This window comes from Rhea americana, unplaced genomic scaffold (genome assembly GCF_003343005.1).
Source record: "Rhea americana isolate MKP2758 unplaced genomic scaffold, rheAme1 scaffold_190, whole genome shotgun sequence".
NCBI classification, from domain to species: domain Eukaryota; kingdom Metazoa; phylum Chordata; class Aves; order Rheiformes; family Rheidae; genus Rhea; species Rhea americana.
In genome coordinates this window covers 783,669-800,007 of record NW_028186039.1, presented here as the reverse complement: position 1 = coordinate 800,007, position 16,339 = coordinate 783,669, and the positions used below count along the sequence as shown (strand labels likewise).

General features: G+C 40.5%; 1 protein-coding gene across 2 annotated transcripts in view; it reads left to right on the top strand.

The window, feature by feature from the left end:
- Positions 1-11,819, top strand: part of RBL1 (RB transcriptional corepressor like 1) — a 28,781-nt gene extending 16,962 nt beyond the window's left edge. For both annotated transcript variants that reach the window (XM_085302627.1, XM_085302626.1), the window contains 8 exons: positions 801-1,067; positions 2,035-2,213; positions 3,930-4,106; positions 5,427-5,498; positions 5,679-5,763; positions 7,145-7,308; positions 7,754-7,918; positions 8,195-11,819. In XM_085302627.1, coding sequence (XP_085158753.1) covers positions 801-1,067; positions 2,035-2,213; positions 3,930-4,106; positions 5,427-5,498; positions 5,679-5,763; positions 7,145-7,308; positions 7,754-7,918; positions 8,195-8,365 — 1,280 coding nt within the window. In that variant the 3' untranslated portion in view covers positions 8,366-11,819. The remainder of the gene's footprint in view (positions 1-800; positions 1,068-2,034; positions 2,214-3,929; positions 4,107-5,426; positions 5,499-5,678; positions 5,764-7,144; positions 7,309-7,753; positions 7,919-8,194) is intronic.
- The last annotated feature ends 4,520 nt before the right edge of the window (positions 11,820-16,339 follow it).

Below are 16,339 nucleotides of genomic sequence, written 5' to 3'. Positions count from 1 at the left end.
GTTCATCAAGTAGAACAGCTTGTGTAGGTGACAATGCAAAATGCTAATTTTCATTGGGGACTTACTTTCTTCTTATGTTGATGGAAAATCTATTTAGTTTCTTTAGACTCTGTGATGTGCTGCTGCTAACACAGAGACAGCTCCTAACTTTAAATAGAAAGTGGAGGGGAAGGGGTGGAGGGGGGGACTGGAAATCTTTATTTGCCCTTGGTACTAAGAAAATCATCCTGGCAGCGTGGAAGTAAGGTCTCCAATCAGTTTCCCCTTGCCAGAAAGCTTCTGCTTTGTGAGAAGGAAGAAGCTACTGTCGCTGGCATCCCCCACAAGTAGCTAATGGACTTCTAGGAACAGCAGAAATGCTATTTWAAAAAAAAAAGCAGTGAAACAGAAGCCCATAAATTAGTATTACATGCTTTAGTTTTACTAAGGGAGTAAATATTTGAAAGCAACAACAAAGTTAGATGGGGACCAGAGGTGTATGAAGGGAGAGTTCGGGTCAGGATTAGTTCTGTAACCCTGTTGCTGTTTGGTCTCTGCAAATCAGCATGTTTTTTTCTTGTCTTTCATGTTGATAACCTGAGCTGTCTGAGAAGACTAGAGAATAAAAGGAAATAGTTAAAGGGATGTAGGTCCTTGTTCATACTGCCTAGGAACAGTGAACTATGAGATTACTTCTTAATCAGAAGAGACTTTTTATATTCTGTTTCTGCAGTTTGACAGGTCAGCCTTTTCGCCTCACGTGGAGAAATGTTCYTCTTAAGCTGCTGCACTTAATTATTTTGTCTGTCTTTGCTTACTAGACATGCAACCATTGTCACCGATCTCTGTTCATGAGCGCTATAGTTCTCCTACAGCTGGTAGTGCTAAGAGAAGGCTCTTTGGAGATGACAGCCCGAAAGAAATGCAGGTGGAAAAGATTTTTACTGAAGGAACAAAGCTGACAATTGCTCCAGCTTCAAGCATTGTTGCTGAAAATGTCTCAGTTTCTTCTGGGCAAACAGTACTGACCATGACAACAGGTACAGTCGCAGGGAAAACAGGACAGAAAGTTACCATCCCACTGCATGGTAAGAATTCCTTCTGGTTTCCTTCTGTACTAGGTGTTTTGCTTGTGCTTCAAATCCAGTTAGAGTAAACTTGCATTTTTTAAATGTATCACTTAAAAGAAAACTGTTCATTTAAAAAAAGAAAAAGAGAGAGAGATCAAGTACGTAGTCATTCTAAAGTTTGATCTGATGCCTGACAAGCATCTTTGGGAGTCTGTCATTGCAAACAAAGTTGTAGAACTTCTTTCAGTTACACTTCATCACAGATTAAGCTTGACTTTATTTTGCAACTTCAGTAGTGATTCACCACTGTTTGTCTTAATTTTTATTGTAATGTTAAAAGATTCTGAAATTTTTGGATAAGGAATAGGKGTGTGTGTGTGTGTCTGTGTATAAATATTTATGTATTTATACACACACATATACTAGGAAAATAGCGGCTTTGTTAAAGCTGAAAGATATTTTGAGTTTCTGGTGGTGATAAGCAAGAAACTATTTTTACAATTTTCTTTAAAAAATGGTTCTTGTTTTTCTATAAAAATGAAAAGAACTAAAATAAAGAGAAAACCTCTACTATCATGTTGATGGAGATTTTCAGCAAGAGGGTTTGACTACTGAGGAAACTAATCACATGGACTGTCTATAACATGGTGTCAAGTTTGCAAAAGTCATCCAAAACTGAAGAAACACCCATCCACTCTCAAAAGAGTGAAACGCTATTACAGAAATCCTGTGAATTTCTTGTGAATGTTGTACTTTCAGAGTTTTAGAACATGAATGTGAATAATTGTTTCTTTTGATTTATCAGAAATATACTTTTTTGATAATTTCTGAATACTCTGAAAGCCAAAGAGTCCCCAGCATCCAGTGCTGACGGATGATGTATCTTCAGCGTGGAATAGTTGTGAATGAATTTAGGATTTGTAATCTTAACTATGCACACAGTGGCAGCAAACCACTTATTTCTGGATGTGTATATTATCTCCAGGTATTGCAAATGAGATGGGTGGGATCACATTGATACCCATTTCGATGAATTTAGGTCAGCCATCTAAAATGGAGGCGCAGGCTCCCAGCCAGCCTCAGGTGAATCAAGTGCAAGAAGTACATCTGTCGTCAGGAAGCAAACCGAAGAAAACAGGATCCTTGGCACTGTTTTACAGAAAGGTAAGTGTGTCTGTTAGGAAGCTGAGCTTTACTTTTTCTCGTGGCTGTATTGCAGCTTATCCCCCTGAGCAGTTTTTGTTACCTGTCAGTCTTCAGATACCTTGCCTTTGGCCTGTAGTATCCCCATATAATTGGGAGGAGAAGGGAAAGGATGTTGGTTTCTAAAGTGCTGCAAGGAATCTGATTTCCCCCTCCACAGACTAACCCCATAAGAGATAGGTGTTTCATCTTTTTCAGTTAGCAACAGTTTTTGTTAAAAACTACTGGTGTTTTCTAGGTAGTTATTTAATATCTTTATTGCCTCCCATATTTGCAGGGTTAGACATCTTAAAAATGAGATTATCCTCCTATGTCCCGCTCATTCAGAACCACGCTGTTTCAGAGCCCATATCTGAAGATTCCCTTATTTAGTGACTTTGAGGTCTGCCCAGTAGGTGCTGATCTTGCTGTTATGGGGCTTTGGAAAGCAGTGATGGATCACACGGATACCTAAAAAATTACTAGAAGGAAGGAGCTTCATTCTTGAAGTGATGAAGGGATTTGAGGGGTAGGGTAAGAACTAAGTGTTTCGTGGGAACAAGGAATGTGAAGTTTCTCTGTGYTTGCCTTCCACTATGGAGTGTATGAGGGGGTTTTTTGAGGAGGAGGAGGGAGGAAGTTGCCTGAATGCCTCTGAAGAATATATATCTAAATCAGTCCCTCAAAAATACAGGACACTTTTTTTTTTTGCTATTTATTTCCTATCTGAGAAAAGTTTATTTTTAGAGGCTTTTGCCACAGCACTATTTGTATTTTAAACCTACAGAAATCTATACTGAAAAAGCTGTAAATCTAAATACAGAAACTCATTTTGGAAAAACATCTAAGGCATATTTTCTCTCTGAACTTTTGGTTCTTCAATTTCAACAGTGACAATTTGTTTCCCGCTCCCTTTCTGTATGTAGGTATGCATGTATACTGATATGCAAGCAGCCAGGTGTGAACTTGAATTGCTTATTAGAATCTTTGCTCGGTTGGGAAATGATATTTCAGTTGTGTCAAATATATTTGACAAACTTCATAACTTCATAACATTTGACTAACTTCATAACTGCTCTTGTTATGAAGGAGAACTCGTATCTTTACTTAAATCTGTCTGTAAGGGAGTTCTGACTTTCTGATTACAATGATGATCATATTCAAAATGGTAATTTTTCCCTTCTTTCTTGTCTTATTCCTGTTCGTTGGAGCATGTAACTGAAAGTGAATGCTGCCTGCTTTCCAGCATAAAGAATTTGTATGTCTCATTTTCACTGACAAAGTGAAAACCTCTGAAGAATGAGAACTTCAAGAATGTTGTGCTTGCCTTGATTATGTTAGGTTTCAAGATAGATTTTTGATAATGAAAAGGGAAAAAAAAATCTGACTGCTTGCTGATTTAAGACTTTATTTGATCATAATTGAAATATCTCCCAACTTTTTGCCATTATAGTTCATAAGTGATATGGTATAGAAGCAATAGTCATAATGCTTTTATTCAGATTTTCTGTAAGTGTTAGAAATCCAACATTTGAGCAGAGCTGACAAGTTAGTACTTGAAGACCTGTCTTGGTCAAGTGGGGGGAATTTTGCTGAAATAAAGTATACAAGTTCAGCAGAGTTCAACAGCTCTACTCAGGTGAAGATTTTTGCAGACTGGGATAGGTCTTGACTCTTAACTGTATCTTTTTGTTCTAGGTATATCATTTGGCAAGTGTACGCTTACGTGATCTATGCTTAAAACTGGATGTTTCCAATGACTTGCGCAGGAAGATATGGACTTGTTTTGAGTTCACATTGGTTCATTGTGCTGATCTGATGAAGGATAGACACTTGGACCAGCTCCTTCTCTGTGCTTTTTACATCATGGCAAAGGTAATGTGTAGGCTTAAATTTAGGAAATTCTACTTCAGTTGAAAATATAAATGTGTTTACAGTTTATTACCTGATTGCTTTATTTGTATCGTATTACTGAAAGGGAAAAATTCCTCCAACAAGTGGAGGAAGTCTCATTACTTTTTTTCCTTGTTTTGTGTAACCTCAAAACTTTCCCATCAACCAACCACTTGGTTAAGAGTGAATTTCTGTTTTTCTGAGCCCATTCACACTGTGAGRGCTTGTCACTGTAGACAAACTAGTGCGTGGTCTTACTGCATCACACTTGTGCTTTTTACTATTCTGTTCATGTCCATCATGATCTATGTAATTGAGCTGAAAAAACTGCAAAATAATAGAATTATGCAAGTGCTAAACAAAAATCTGCAAGATCTTGCATCCTTAGGTATAAATGGAAAGTACATCTCCCCTCCCCTCCCCCCCCCCAAAAAAAATCTCTTAGGATTTGAATATGTAGGATATAGGTTGCTGATATTAGTTTAAAATGCTGTTAAGTTGGAGTTTGAAAACAGAGTTTTGATTTGACTCAGATTTCAGAACTGATAGTTAAAATGACCATCAAGTCTAATTGTAATTTTGAGGAAGACAAAGTGAAGAAATTGTCTAAAGTGTGAAATGGATGTTCAAATCATGACTGCCTGTGCTCTTAACTGTAAGCACATGTTAAAGCTTAGCTTTGTTTGACCTTGCTCACTGATAGCTGAGGAAAAACAAAACTCTTGAATAGTCAGTGCTCCCATGTATTAAACTACTCTGTTTGCAGAGTACTGTATCCAGTGCAGTGTGAGACCTGACAGTTTAGCCAGCAGTCTCTTCCAACCTTTGAAGTGTTTCTGTGCATGCCCTTAAAATATTGGGACATACCAGCAAACCTGCGTAAGCTGAATTGTAGTATTACGAAGTGGTCAGACGCTTATGTGGATGGAAGTTGATGTGAGCTGCTCTCCCATGCTCCCCCTTGTATGGAAGGAGAAAAAATAGCAGGGTCCCAGGTTGACTGGCATCTATTGCCCATATGGTAAAGCTCCGTACAGGCTGTGGTCTTTCTACATGCTATGTATTTAGATGTAAACAGTGTCCTAGTGTGAGGAAAAGCCTTCCTTTGCAATGTAAAACTAATGTAATTTTTCTCCAATTTCAGTCTATTTTTCATGTAAGAAAAGCTTAGTAAATAAAGGATGGTAGAGGCTGTATTGTCTTTTAAAGTAAAGATAAGAACCTTCATGTGATTTACGGTTTAAACAAACCAAAAAAACTCTACAGTTTGCAGCTGGTCTTGAATAGCTTTTTCTTTTCCAGGTAACCAAAGAGGAAAGAACTTTTCAGGACATAATGAAAAGTTACAGAAATCAGCCACAAGCAAACAGCCATGTGAGTAAATAGTACTGCTTTTCCTTTATATAATATCAGATACAGATGGCTTTTCAAATTTTTGTGCTAATACAAAAACAGATAATTTTAAATGTTAAAATTATTCAGATAGCTTTCATATAATCTTTCTGCTTTCTTGTTTTCCTTGACAACAGTTTTTTTTTCCTCCGTGTCCTGTAGGTTTATAGGAGTGTCTTACTGAGAAATATTTCTGCGAATGTTCTGTCGGACAAAAATGGCAACCAGGATGTAGAGATGACGGATGGTGAGTACAGCAATGTAATCTTCTGTTTTTAAACAGGTACTTGCATGCTTTAAAAGAACTGAATGATCAAGTAGTAAAGAAAGCTCCCCTAAGGAGAAGAGGAGCGTGTTTTATGATTTTTAAATGTACTGGAAAACAACRTTATTGGAAAACAAACTGCCTTGTCAACTTGTCAAGTGTCTTCAACTGCTTGAAGAAGTATTGCTGCCATTTTAAAATACACAAGAGTATTTCTCTTGGGTCCAGAAAGGTGCTGATCTCTTGTAGGTTCAGTATCCTGTCTAGCAGTTCCATGATTTTTGAATGTCTTTGGTTATCTAAAGTGGCACTGGGCTCCCACTTCTTGCCAAGCGATTTGCTTGGCAAGAAAGTTCTTTAGTTCCTTCTGCCAGACTTTTTCTCCGGTTAACAGTGTTTTATCCTTTATCTAATAATAATCCGTGTTCTTTTGACATCAACTTACAGGAACATTTGTGTTGTAAAAAAAAGGCAGGCATGTTAAGGAATTACGCTCATGTGTATCCACTGAAGTTATTGATGTTTGTCTTAAGTTGCACTGGTTGCAAAAGGCTTTATTCTTTGTTCCGTTGAAAGGTAACTTGTTTTGCTTTGTAGTAAACAATACAGAGGATGAAACATAGAAGGTTGTATTCAGTAGYGCTCTTCAGTAAGTGAGAGAGTACATAGTAATACACTCATGTAGTTGTAGCTTTTTCCACTTAGTTATATGCCAGAACAAGTGATGTTACAGATTCCTTGTAGTAGAGCCATGAGTTGAGTATGAAGCTGTTCTTTGCCAGCTCTTCATGGGAAGCTTTGCCTGGAAAACCTGGAAATTGTCAGACAGCTTAAAACTTACTAGATTACTGTGAGCTTGTGTAGCATGTGCAGCGCCATTTGAGAAGTCAAGGTCTGCAGTCTGGCAGTTCTGACCACCTTAAAATTGTTCTAGATCCTGGCTAGTTTTATTACTGCTGTACCTGGATTATTGCCTGGACAACGTAAGTGAGCACGGTATGACACTGTACAACTTCCACCCCCAACAAAAAGCATGGAAAAGGGAGGCAATAGTGCTATGTTGATAGGGAGTCTTTTTGTTCTGTTTCTAGGTTTTTTGCTATAGTTCTGTTTTATAAGGAAAGATTTATGTTAGTCTTTTTAGTCACAATCCATTATCTCCTATACCAGTGACTTGCAGTTCCTTCTAGTGTTCATAACCACCAACAGTGCACCCTGATCTTGTCTGAAGCATGCTTATTTAATTCATCTTATTAATTAGGCAATTTATGAGTGAGTTCTTGTCAGTTGGATATTTTAAGTTTGAATCTGAAGAATTCAGTTTGTTGATACTATGTTCTTGAAATCTGAAACTCTCTCTTAGACTCATCTATGAAAACTTGTTCCTCAGCAAGATCTGCAACAGAGAACTCCAGTGAGTCAGGAACAGAGGAGAGAGGTGATCTTATCAAATTTTACAATGCAGTCTATGTAGGAAGAGTAAAATCATTTGCACTGAAGTACGATATCACAAACCAGGATCATGTAGTAAGTAAAATGTTTTAGAATTTTTGCTCTATTTATTAAAGATCATAGAGACAAAGGGATTTTACTGCCAGTTAAAAAGGTTGTTAATTTTGTTTTATTCTTCCCCTGGCATGATTACAGCACTCAAATAGGTAATGGTATGGGACTTGCTTTAACAGCAGTTCAAGAGGACAAACTGTCAAGTGCGGTTCAGTTTATAACTCCATTTTCAGCTTCTCATAGCAATGCAACAGCCTTTTGCTCAAGAAGTACCTGTGCAGCGTCTGTGCAAAGCATCTGGGAAATTTGTTCTGCGATTTGGTAGGCACTTGCTCAGCTCATTAGGTACTATAGACTAAAATGTTCAACAGAAAACCTGGAAGTGCATCAGTATTACCTTTCTCTGAAGTTACTGTTCTTTAAATGTTTTCTGATTTAGCTTATATTCAAATTTGGCCTCTTTCAGATGGAAGCCCCTCCCTTGTCTCCCTTCCCAAACATTAAGCAACAACCAGTATCTCCTCGGCGGATATCTCAACAGCACTCTGTTTACGTTTCACCTCACAAGAATGGTGCCTGCTTGACCCCTCGAACTGCTCTACTATATAAGTTTAATGGGAGCCCTTCCAAGGTAGAAATAAAAAAGGTTGAAAGGGGTAAATTTGGGAGAGGACAAGCTGTAATCTCATGATGGGAAAGTGTTCTAATGCAGTGATTTTTTTTTTGAACTGGTTTCTCTGTTTTGTGCTGAAAGGTAGAATTCTTTACTTAGGATTCTTCACCTGATCAGTAAAGAGGTTCAAAGTAGTAGCTTTTTGATTCTCAGTTAACTGAAAAATCAGAGTAAATTTGAAATGGACTCACTCAGGATACGTCTTTTCATTTTTTAATTTTTTCTTAATCACAGAGTTTGAAGGACATCAACAACATGATAAAACAAGGTGAACAAAGAAGTAAGAAACGAGCAATAACAATTGATAGTGACACTGAGTCCCCTACAAAACGACTGTGCCAGGAAAATGATGACGTTCTACTTAAGCGTCTCCAGGATGTTGTCAGTGAAAGAGCTAATCATTAAGACTGCCAGTTTTCTGTGGGATCTAAAAGCTAAGGAGTTCAATGCAGCTCTTTGCTATTTGTTTCTCACTTTTTGGCCATGTTGTATGCAGACAACTGCCAAATTTCTTTTAAATGTTCAACTGTTGCCTGACTTCCACAGAACGCAAAAAGGAAGGGTTAAGTATAAATGGCAGAGAATAAGTATGCTCATTTATGCCGAAAGAACATCTTGTCTTAGAAGTTACTCTATTTGAGCTGTTTTAGCAAAAGACTGATCTGTAGAAAGCTGCGCTGGATGTTCTGTAGCCTAATTTAGAGCATCTGAGTTCTGAGTGTGACTCAGCATCTAACAACAGTGGTTTTATTTCTGGATTAAGGGCATTCGGGAAATAAGTGAAGTCAGTTAATTTTCTCAAGCTTTTGGCATTTGTTTGGGGAAGAAACTTTAAAAGTGCCTTATTTTAAAAGAGCATGGAATTTTATACATGATTTTAATGGGAAGTAAATGGAGTGAAGAACAAACTGATCATTTAGCCTGAGTAAGAGATCTAAACAGCTTTGAACTTTATGACTTAATATGCTGTGCTCCATTTCCTCTCAGAACTTCAGCAAAGGCGATCGTTATGATGTGGATCAGACAGCTTATACAGTAAGGCAAAAATCACAAAGTACGAACAGCAGTGGCATAAATGAGACACTGATACCTACTAAAGCACGGAGATACTTTTCAGTTAGTCTGAATTATTTTTCTTCAGAGCCAGTGAGTGCTGCCATGGGAGCTGCTCCTTTCCAGTTGGAAACTTAAATGCAGTCCTGCTGTACAAGCTGTTCATGCATATTTTGTCTTAACTGTGAAAAAGTATTAGACGGTTACAGTTCAAAATAATTTGAGCTTTGGCCAACTTGCAGCTGTTTTAATGTGCAAATTCATTTAACAAATTGTATCTCTTAATTTTATTTTTTTCCTGAAGACTCTTGTTGTGTAGTATCTACACTGAATGTAAGCCCGATCAGATAAGGCATATTTGTATATGTGATTTTTATAGCTATTAAAGGTGTGGATTCATTGGAAATTTAGAAATTCCAACATCTAAGTTGTTTTTGCTGAGGGATTTGGTAGGATTTGTTTTACCAAAATGGAGAAAAGTCAAGGTTTGTTTGTTACTGTATATCAGTAGTTTGATCTTACATCACAGAATGGGTAAGGTTGGAAGGGACCTCTAGAGATCATCTAGTCCAAGCCCCCTGCTCAAGTAGGGTCATCTACAGCATGTTAGACAGGGTTGCACCCAGGCGGGCCTTGAAGATCTGCAGAGAAGGAGACTCCACAACCTCTCTGGGCAGCCTCTTCCAGTGCTCTGTCACTCTCACAGCGAAGAAATTCCTCCTCATATTCAGGCGGAACTTCCTGTGGTTCAGTTTTTGCCCGTTGCCTCTTGTCCTGTCGCACAGCACTTCTGGAAAGAGTTTGTCCCCGTCCCCTTCACACCCTCCCTTCAGATACTTATAGACCTTGATAAGATCCCCCCTCAGTCTTCTCTTCGCCAGGCTGAAGAGGCCCAGCTCTCGCAGCCGCTCCTCAGAGGGCAGGTGCTCCAGCCCTCTGATCATCTTTGTAGCCCTGTGCTGGACTCTCTCCAGTAGCTCCATGTCTCTCTTGGACTGGGGAGCCCAGAACTGGACACAGTACTTGAGACGAGGCCTCACCAGGGCTGAGTAGCGGGGCAGGATCACCTYCCTCCACCTGCTGGCAACAGTCTTCCTAATGCACCCCAGGAGACCATTGGCCTTCCTGGCCACAAGGGCACATTGCTGGCTCATGGTCAACTTGTCATTCACCAGCACTCCCAGGTCCTTCTCTGCAGAGCTGCTCTCCAGAAGGTCAGCCCCCAGCTTGTACTGGTGCATGGAGTTATTCCTCCCTAAGTGCAGGACGCTGCACTTGCCCTTGTTGAACCTCTTAAGGTTTCTTTCCACCCAACTCTCCAGCCTTTCCAGATCTCTCTGGCAGCACAGCCCTCAGCCACTTCTCCCAGCTTGGTATCATCAGCAAAGTTGCTGAGGAGGCACTCTGTCCCCTCATCCAGGTCGTTGATGAAGAAGTTGAACAGGATGGGACCCAGTACTGAGCCCTGGGGGATGCCACTAGCCACAGGCCTCCAACTAGACTCTGACACTGCGCACAACCCTCTGAGCTTTGCCTTTCAGTCAGTTCTCAAGCCACCTCACTGTCCACTCGTCTAACCCACACTTCCTGAGCTTATTTAGGAGGATGTGATTGGAGGGAGTGTCCAAAGCCTTGCTGAAGTCAAGGTACACAACGTCCACTGCTCTCCCCTCATCTACCCAGCCAGTCATGCCATCATAGAAGGCTTTCAGATTGGTTAAGCAGAATTTCCTCTTTTTTCATACTTGCATTTAAAATTAGAGCCATACAGAGACTTCTCAGCACTGTATTTTTCACTTCTATGTGTATATATTAAACATTTTTTAACAATTAATAGGACTTGTTTAAAGAGCTCTGTTCACTTTAGTTTGCTTAATATGTGCAAATAGATCTGCTGTGCCTCAGTTCAATGGAAGATATTTTTATGATCTTGAATAGTCTCAGCAAATGAATCTGGCCAGCAATGATGTAGGAAAAATATATTTAAAAGTGTACCTGAGGCAGTTTACAAATGCTATAATTCATTTTTGAATTAATTAATTAACTCTCTGATTTTTTTGGTAGATTTGGAAAAAGGTGCTTATCTGTTTGACCAGGAAGAGCTGCAGTATGAGGAAGCAGCTATGCAATACAGTAGGTTTAATGTAGATTCTTTTGTTGAGTTCCTTTATTTGGTTTGAATATTTGGCTCCAGAKCTTGAGATAAAAAGCACAAGGGAAGCAACCTTTCTATCCTCATATGTTTACCGGTGTTGTTTATATGTTGAATGGTTATAGTTATAATTCAGTCCTGAAAAGCCTCCTGTGTTCCTTGTGAGGAAATGGGGAATCTTGATTTCTAGCTTTATGCAGAGTCTGTGTTTATTTGCATGGAGGGCTGCAGGCTTTCTGGAGGATGTGGTTAAGATCAGCCTTAACAGTATAAATCTTTCAGCAATATTTTATCATGAGAACTTAGTTGATTTGGTTTTAATTTAACATCATGTGCAGATGTGTTTTCTTCCTCATGTATATGCTCACCACACTGTCCTGGTATTCTCTGGAACTGTAGAAAAATGATGATGATAAAATTTTTATTAGTTGTCATTAGTCATTGTTTTTTCATTAGAAAAATTAACGTACAATAACTGGGTGTGGTTCAGGCTTTTTCATATTAGATTTGGCCCTTTTTAGGTGCTAATAGAAAGAAGTATTTTTGGACTTGCTAAATGACTAAAACAACAGCTTATGTGACAATTTTATAATGGTTTAAAAGTGCCTTGACATGTAAATATGTATTTTGTAATAAACAACTTTAAAAAATGTTTTAACCTGTGTTGCTCAGTTTCCTGTGATTAAATGGTGCCTTCTGATTTGCATTTTCAGTTCTGTCAGAGACTCTTGTCTTTCTTCTGTCTTCCTCAAATTTCTTTTGGATTCTTTTCAGTTTGAATTAATTTCTTTCATTTTGAATATTCATTTGATCTATCTCTGATTTCCTTCTGAGATTTCTGTACTGTTAGTACTTCAGTCATAGTTTCTGGGAGGAGAGGTGAGTACTACTCAAGAAAATCTGTGGTCAGAGTGTAATTAAGCACTGTGGGGAAATGAAACTGATTTCTTCTTAGTTTCCTGTTAGGAAATAGTTGTCTTTTGTTTCTATCTTCTGACTCACGATAGAGATTTTGGAGGATTTGGGGGTGGTCTTCCCCCCTTCCTCCCTCCCCCCCCCCCAGCAATCATGGACAATTGATTTTGGCTTTGTAATTGATGTATTCTGTCTCTTCAGAACTGTAACTTGAGACACAAAAAGAGATGCTCTGAAGGAACCACAATAGTTCAAGAAGTTCTAGGATCTCAGCTGAAAGATGCTGAACACATGTGAATCAATCTCAAGGCCAAAGAAACTAAGTTTATTATGATCTCCATAGTTGACATAAAGAGCATGTCTCATCACTCAGCTGTTCTTGAAAAATGAGTGTCAGATAAACATGAAAATGTTACTTTGACTAATCATCCAGATGGCAAACCCTAAAGCTTTCCAACTTCCTTGAGTGATAAGAGTTTCAGAAGACTGGTGAGTCACAGAGATGGATTAAGTGTGTGGTTCTCAACCTTTCTGTAGGTTTACAGCTGCCACTTCAGCTCTGCTGGATGTAAGTGCGTGGCAGAGTTGATGGGTGTGGGGAATCCACTCTGCCTCATCTTGAGGGTTAATACACCTCGGTAACAGGGAATCTTTGGTTTAAGAGTCTCTTGAGTGTTCCCCAAGTCAGGTGCAGCCTTTTGGCTGAGGTGCTGTAAACTTAAGCTACAGTACCTTTACTGCAGGCATCCTCAGTGCCTCTGCCTTCTCTTGTCTTCCATCACAAGTAATAGGAAAAACAGCTTTGCAAGGACTCGATCAGAAGAATTTCAGCTCCGTAACATTTAAATAAAGGGCTGAAGCAGCTGAGCATGAAGAATCAACAGCTCCAACAGATACAGATGGCTTTGCTGTGAACTCCTCAGTTCCTAGCAGTGTCAGTGGCAAAGCTATTGCTCTGGTGTACAGGTTTAGGTGTTAATTAAGCAGTGCTATAAAGTCCAGCAAAACCAGAGAAGGCTAGTAGAAACATGTCAAGTGAATAAATAAATAAAAAAAAGCTTACACAGGAATAATCCCCCTTCATTCTCACTTTTAATTTTAACTTTTAAAACAGAACCTTTATTTCTGTTTTTCCCTGCAAGAGCTTCATTATGGATTCATTTTAGGATCTTGTAGTCTTAGACCTGTCTAATGTCTGTTTAGCTCTAGATGTGCAGCATGTTGAAGTTTGCTGTGTGTTTAGGGTGACAGGAGGGAATGAGAGGGCGTTCGGTCCCTCTCTATTGCGCATACAGAGGTACAATCTATATGAAAACATTTTCCTCCCTTCTCCTCTTTCATGTACTTGGTTACTAGGGGTTTCATGCTGCTCAGGACAAACACCCTGCCTATCACGATATTTCTTTCTCCTGCTAGTGAGGGTGGAACAGGCAACCCTTGAATCCCACTTCTACACTGCGTTTAAGTTTAGTGTTATAAAACAGTTTCTGCCTTGATTTAGGAAGGATGTCTTGTCATTTTAAGGGTGCCTCTTCCTATTTTAGGCTACAGATGCAATGATGTGTCTCCTGGATTTCTTTGGATGAACGTCTCAGAATTGCTGGGGTTGCAGACACGACATATTACTTTAAACTCTTCCCCCTCCCCAGCAAACTCTCTAGGTCTAATCTGTACATTGAGATGTTCAGACTAGAATTATTGACATTCGAAGGTAGGAGAATGGGCAGCTAAAGAATTTTTCTTTAAAAGGTCAAGTACCAATGAAATTTGGGTGTCACTTCAGTGTGGGAGATGGGAATTGGAAAAGGTGTGAGACTATTTTGTATGCTTATGATAATTAATGAATCTAGCCTGTTATTGTCTGCTAAGGTTTCTTCCAGGAAGAGGAGTATTCTCTCTTAAGTAGGTGGAATTAGCTTAGAACAGTTGCCTCATTTCAGTTAATGGAGGCAAAGTGCTGATGGAACTCTGAAAACCCTACAGTGGATGGAGAGAGACTTTTGGTCTCAAAGAGGCAGTGAGCATTAAGTGCACTTTCCTGACAACAGATAAGAAGTGAAAAAATGGGACGTTTGCTTATGAAAACAAATCACTGTAGCTTGGTAGTAGAAAATGTAAGCTTTGAGCTCTGCAGAAACCTGATGAAAAGCCAGGAAAGCTTTTTGTTAAGTTTTTTTCCTTCATAGCTGTGAACTGTAATGGGAAATTTGTGACAAGAACACAACTGAAGTGTGTGTAGCTGCTGAGGGAAAACTGTCCCCAGATGTTTATCTTTCACCTTAAGAAGCCCATGCAGCATCATAGTAAGCATGGCTTTTTGCAAAGAGAACATTTTAACAATGCCCTCTTGAAAGGAGCAGGTACTGCCCTTCCATGCATGCCCTGCAGTCATCCTTTCATGCTCGATACTGCAGAATTACAGAAACAGGATGGAACGCAGAGATGTTTAATGCATGAGGGTATGGTCTTTTGGGGGATATTTCTGCTAGAGATGCTGACAGTAGCAGAGTGGAGGGTTGCCCATGAGGAGGTGCTGTCCAGCACACCAGTGCTCTGTGGCACTGTGGTGCTGGGGTCACTGGGAGCAGTGACCTGGTGAGCATGCTTTATCCAGAAGTTTGGAAAGCTGTGGTGAAACAAATACCTGGTAAATTAGAGATGCTGTTGCATGAGATTTTTCTGTGACTGCTACATCTCTGAGAAGGCTCTTAGAGATGCTGTGACTTCTGAGCCACACACACTAGTGTCAATATTTAGGAGCCCATGTCTCAGGACGCTTCTGGGGACTCTGTAGAACGTAGAGGCCTTTTGCAGCAGAGTTGATTTTGTGGATGTCGGGACATTTTCTGTGGAGATAATAGCTGAAAAAGCAGTGGATACACCTGTATCTGTGAAGGCCTTGGTTTTACACTGTCGCTGTTCTGAGTGGCAGATGCTGGGGTCCAGAGAGCATCTGTTTGCACTGCTGTTGATGTCATTGGGAATAATGGATTGAAAAAGTCAGTTTTGGTGTCTTTGGGCATATTTGTAGGCACAATGACTTGGGGGCAATGGTGCTGTGGCATCACGATTTGGGTTCACCTCTGTGGAGGCTGATTTCTGTAACTGAGTTGGGATTTGAGACATTGAGTCAGGCTTGCTGGTATTTGCGGAGGTGCTAGTTTCCAGGTATTTATGTCAGAATTCCTTACAGTAACCTGCCATTGTGGTGGGTAGTTTACCTCACTCCAACACCTGTCTTCCACAGTTATATTGACATGTCCAAGGCTATCATTTGAAAAATGAATCATTTCAGAAAGCAGGCTCATAAGATGGATGCTGGAGACGGCCTTCTTACTAACAAGTAACTGTGCATATTTTTAATTTTTCTGTAATGATAATGTGTGGGTGCTCTTCATTTAATTGAGCACCAGTGAAGAGGTTGCTGGATATATCAGCATAGTAATGCCCAAGGATGCCAAGGAATGGATATTGGGAATGTTGGAGAGATGGTGTTGCCAAGATCATTAGTTTTAGCATCGGACAGGTTTGGTGAGAGTGTGCCTGTGAGTGGCAGTTTCTGTGGAGGGGGTGCCAGTGGGGTTTGGTGTGGTGCCTCCTCGAGGTGTTGTCAGGAGGGCGTTGGTGTCCGAGACCTGTGTGTCTTGGGGACTTATGCCTCTCGTTTGCTTTCCAAATTTTTCTGACATCACTGGCTTGCTGGCCCACCCTCAGCCTTTTGCTACAGCTTTTGCGATATCATAGCTACCTTCTGTGCCTTTCCCCAAGGCTGAATCCAGGCTTGAGTAGGGAAGAAGCAGTGAGGCAGCTCCRGCTGCAGCTGGGTGATTTCGTGCCACCGCAGCAAGTGCAAGGACTGATCCTTGTCTGTCCTGGCCAGCGCTCAGCCCACGGCAGCTTCAGGGTGGGCTGCAGTGCCCCACGCTTTCCTCTGAATCCRTGAGAACTGACTGCCTCACCAGGGCCTCTTGTGGCTCTCCCTCCCGCTTCTTCCCATCCCCCGGGGGGAGGAAGGGGAGAGGGGTGTCTCCAGGTGGCCGTCCTCATCTTCCCAAGCCCCAGCAACCCCCTCTCATCTCTGTCCCAGACTCTCAACTGAGGATGGCAAAGGGGGTTGCTGAGGGGTTACAGAGGCTTGCTGAACAGCCGATAGCTGTGACGGCTCCCCGGGGGGTAGTTGCTGGAGCAGTTTTGGGGCTGTGAGGGTGGTTGTGGGGCTGTGAGGGTGGTTGGGGGTGGCTGCAGGGCTGTGGGGGGGG